At 49.5% G+C, this 4,687-nt stretch overlaps 1 protein-coding gene across 2 annotated transcripts; it reads left to right on the forward strand.

The window, feature by feature from the left end:
• Positions 1-1,134: 1,134 nt before the first annotated feature.
• On the forward strand, positions 1,135-4,035 carry LOC112061879 (histone-lysine N-methyltransferase EZH2-like). 2 transcript variants are annotated; one of them, XM_055084678.1, is made up of 4 exons: positions 1,144-1,447; positions 2,342-2,422; positions 2,540-2,624; positions 3,610-4,035. In XM_055084678.1, the coding sequence occupies exons 1-4, from the start codon at positions 1,417-1,419 to the stop codon at positions 3,668-3,670; spliced, it is 258 nt and encodes an 85-aa protein (XP_054940653.1). In that variant the 5' UTR covers positions 1,144-1,416; the 3' UTR covers positions 3,671-4,035. The 2 variants fall into 2 exon arrangements, with proteins under 2 accessions (XP_028345437.1, XP_054940653.1); XM_028489636.2 differs by having other exon boundaries at positions 1,135-1,447; positions 2,342-2,624.
• Positions 4,036-4,687: the final 652 nt, after the last annotated feature.

The raw sequence follows: 4,687 nt of genomic DNA on the forward strand, positions 1-4,687 counted from the left end.
AGAAAATTTGGGCACAAGCTAAGTTTAAGTACTTGCTTTTCTCCCTTCCCCTCGCTCCCCGCACCGGTGGAAATTGACTTTGTATGTGGGTAAGCCTGGTGGTTAGTTCCCTACGAGGGAAAACAGAGCCTAAGTAGGATGAGATGAGTGAAACGAGTTATCACAAGATACGGATACGTTTCAAATAGTTTCCATGGTTTAGGAATACCACACGTTGTTCACTGAGGATAAAGAGCCCGACGACAGGCGGCCGGGCTGGTTGGTGTCTGTGGTCCCGAAGCTTTTCCCCTGATGGTCGTGAGGACCCACATGTCTGACCGCAGTCCTGATGTCCAAACACAGGCAGCACCTCAGCCTCAGAGTAAACTGCCTTAGGCAAATTTGAAGGCGCCATGACAACACCGTTCCGCGTGTCAAAATTCTCTTCAATCAAGATTTTGTGATTTATAAAAAAAATTATAATTATCTACCTGGAAACTGCTTTTTTTTTTTTTTTTTTTGGGCCGTGCTGGGTGACATACGGGATCTTAGTTCCCCCGGCCAGGGATCGAACCCGTGCCCCTGCGTGGAGCCCTAACCCCTGGACCGCCGGGGAAGTCCCGCTAATTACTTTTTGATACTGTCTGAATCATTCGCCCTCCAGCCTTCACTGAATCCAGTCAGTGACTCAAAAGTCCCGATTTCCACCTCTGCCCCCGCACCCACCAAAAGTCAACTAACATCGTGTAATTTCGATTTGTAGATGGGTCGTCAAGAGGGATTTCACACGTGGACGTTTTGAAGAACGTAAGTATTCTGCGGGAAGTTGTATGAGCTTTGGGCTCTTATTGGAATAAGCTCAAATAAATGCTTGCTGGTTCCTCCAACCCGTTACAAACACTTCCAGTGACGGGTGTATGTAGCACCTGGTATTAGAAATGGTCCAATACATCAAATCCGCACAGCTTTTTGTATGTGAACCGCACCTCCATAAAGAGGTTTTAAAAAACCATCCACACTCACCTATTATGACCAAGTCACTGTGCTGCCACTGGAGGTGAAATTCGTGTATATAAAATCAAATCACCCAGACGTTATTGCCAGCCTAGTTGATAAGGACCTAAGTTAGGAAGAACCCTGGGGCGGGCTTCATTGTGCGGTGAAGCCACCCGGTTTGTATTTTGTACAGTTACTTTAGATGTGGAAGTATTCAGTATTTCTAAGTTAGTCCTTAAAGTATCACTGCTCCTGACAAAGAGAGAAACTGGCCCCAGTGACCCTCCGCTGAGCAGCCTCGCGGTCCCACCCATTCCTGATGAGCTGGTGTGCGTTCTCCTGCCAGGCTCACCTGATGCAAAACAACCTCCCCCATGTTCTTCCTTTTAGATTATTTCTCAAGATGAAGCAGACAGAAGAGGGAAAGTATACGATAAATACATGTGCAGCTTTCTCTTCAACTTGAACAATGGTCTGTTGATGAAGTAGCGTGCTTTTGGTCCCCGGGTTGCACGGGCCCTGCTGGTGGCTGGAGTGTCAGAAACGACGTTAGGGGCCCCCGGTGTCTGCAGTGCTGGAAGGAGCCCCGGCCTGGGCTGAGGAATGGGCTGTTTGCTGGGAAGCCAGCCAGGTTGGATGAGTGTAACTTGGGGGTGGAGGTGGAGGCTCCCTCAGCCGTAGGGGGTTCTGTGTGCAGGGAGTGATCGCCGCCCCGGCCCCGGGCCCTTCCTTGGCTTCACTGCCTGGCTCTCCTCTCGTGCCCCTCTTGCCACAGGTACCAGTCGGCTGGGCCCACCTCCTCCAGTTAGTGCCTCTGACCTGGGAAGGGTGTGGAGCACGGCCTTGCGAGGCATCTCCACAGCGTCCCTGGGGGTCCTCAGAGGACCGTGAGGGTAAAGGGTGCTGCGTGTGCAGATGCTGATCCTGGGTGGGAAACTTCCGGTGTAGTCGGGTCACTGCTGGGAGTGTGCACTTCACACCCAAGCTGTTCAGGGGGCCTCTCAGCTGAAGCAAGTAGAGTGGGTGCTTTCATGAATGTGCTCCACAAATGGTAATAATGAAAAAAACTAATATAATTTAAAATGTGAAGGGAAGAATTTAATCAGATTTTATTTTTTGCCATGCTTTGGTCAGTAATACGTATTTATAGCTGATATAACTGTCTTGAATCACTGATGATTTTCACCTAGAGAACATTTTCTTCCAAATGTCATTTCATACTAGGTAAAGTTGATTGAATGATTTGCTTTTGAAGGCAAACCCTGAAGAAGTATAACCAGTTGTATTTCCAGAATCACAATAACTTTGTGTTTATCCATCTACAGCTGAAATTGTTTACTGGATGGTGCTTATTTTTTCTCTTTAGATTTTGTGGTGGATGCAACCCGCAAGGGTAACAAAATTCGTTTTGCAAATCACTCAGTAAATCCAAACTGCTATGCGAAAGGTAGGTGTCCCCGGAGGTGGAGCTGCGGCGGGTTGACTGAGCGGTTCCGGGTTGCTATGGGAACGGTCAGCAACCCTCCTGGGCCGACTTCACTGACCCCGGCGTCTCTCTCTGCAGTGATGATGGTTAACGGCGATCACAGGATAGGGATTTTTGCTAAGAGAGCCATCCAGACGGGTGAAGAGCTGTTTTTTGATTACAGGTTGGTAGCGGTACATTTCTGGAGTCATCAAGGGCTTCTTCTCCCTGGTCCAGCTCCGGGCTGGGGCTTCTGTCGTTGGAGGGACAGAGTTCTGGTCGTTATTTGTCGTGGGCAGTGGTGGGAGTTTGGTAACGTAGTTTCCATGAGACAAGGAATGCTTTAATATAAGTCAAAAAAACGTAGAAAGCTCCATTTTTACCTTTGGGGTCCTTTCTGCGGGAAAAGGCATGCCAGCCGTCAGGGTGCTGAGCCGAGGCACTCGGCTGGCAGTTTATACTGTCAGGCTCGGGGGGATAAACTGACAAGTTCTATATCATTTTTATTTAAATGCACTCAGATGACTGTTTAGTTATGAACGAATCCTGTGGCTGAATGTACATCCCATCCAGAAGCTGTTTGAGTGCTGAGTTGTTGTAAAACTAGGGCCCGTATGTAGCCCCTTTCAACGGCAAACAGCGGCACAGCTGAAGGGCGAGATCCACCCAGATCTTTAGTGGGAGGTTACGAAGCCGTAGCCCCCTAGCTCTGAGCAAGGAGCAGCTGGTCGACCTTCCTTTGGGTGAGCTGTGAGGTCCAGCCGGTGGTGGAGTCGCAGGTGCCTCTTCTGGCCTCTGTCCTGTTCTTTCTTCAAGGGGGGGCGGGGGGCGGGGGCGACCAGCTCTGGCTGCTCTTGGGCCCTGTTGACTAAGGGCCCAAGTCAGGGCTCTGCTGCGTCGCAGGTACTTTGCCTTCCCCGTGCTGCGGGCCTGCCTCCGCCGGCGGCTGGTTTCAGGGGCACAGGGCTGGCTGGGGAGAGAACTGGGGAAGCGTTGTACTACCAGTTCCGTCCACTTTGCAACTGGAACAGGCCCAGTGATGCAGCTGTGTAACGGGATGCGTGTGTGCTTTTCCTCGTGGACGTGTGAGTGCAACACACTCAACCAAGCAGACTTGGTTGTGTTGGATCTCACCCCGGGCACTCACCCCTTTTTCCTGCTTGTTTCAGATACAGCCAGGCTGACGCCCTCAAGTACGTGGGCATCGAAAGAGAAATGGAAATCCCTTGACGTCTGCTACCTCCCCCCTCCTCCTCTTGGAACAGCTGCCTTAGCTTCAGGAACCTCGAGTACTGTGGGCGATTTAGAAAAAGAAAATGCAGTTTGAAATTCTGAATTTGCTAAGTACTGTAAGAATAATTTATAGTAATGAGTTTAAAAAATCAACTTTTTATTGCCTTCTCACCAGCTGCAAAGTGTTTTGTACCAGTGAATTTTTGCAATAATGCAGTGTGGTACATTTTTCAACTTTGAATAAAGAATACTTGAACTTCTGCTGGTCGTTGTCATCTGTCAGTCACACCGCTTCCCCAGCTGATTTTAGAAAAAGACTGAGTCTAACGGGAAAAACATTTAACTCCTTTGGTTTTCCAGTAGCCATCCTACTGAAACCTACTGAAACCTTGGTTTCACTAATAAATACTGCCTATTAGGCAAGTTAATACTAAACATAATAACAAATATATGCCTACATATAAACATACTACCAATAATACACGTTACAATTTAATAAAAGTGACTCTGCTGGCATCTGAGAGACCAGGGTGGGGCGCGTCCCCGGCTGCTGAGAGGCCTGCAGCTACGTACCCTCTAAGCCTCGTTCTCCACGTGAAACAACAGACGATCGGACGAAGCGACTTCTGAGAACCGATCTAGCTCTAAATTCCACGAGTCTAGATACAGCCCTTCAGAGAGAGACCTGACGGGGATATAGCCAGACTAGGTTCATACCTCCTCGAAGAAGGAATAAGAACACCCTCTTACGTCCCAAGGAGGCGGGCGCCGTTCCTCGGGCCAGGCGGCGGTGGCACAGTGACGCCGTTGTGGTGGGAGAGCCCAGACGGCTGTCGTCAGCCCGGGCGTGTAGCTGCCTCTTCTAGAGTTTGGTAAATTTTCATCGATTTATAACGTTGAGTCCAAACTCACCTTCCTCTGCAGTTACACAAATGCGGACAAGACTGGTTTCCACTGCATCCATGCACAAGCCGTAGCCACCCGAGTCCTGGCATACAGTTCATGTGCCCCTTG

Source organism: Physeter macrocephalus, chromosome 5, assembly GCF_002837175.3.
Source record: "Physeter macrocephalus isolate SW-GA chromosome 5, ASM283717v5, whole genome shotgun sequence".
Taxonomy (NCBI): Eukaryota; Metazoa; Chordata; class Mammalia; order Artiodactyla; family Physeteridae; genus Physeter; species Physeter macrocephalus.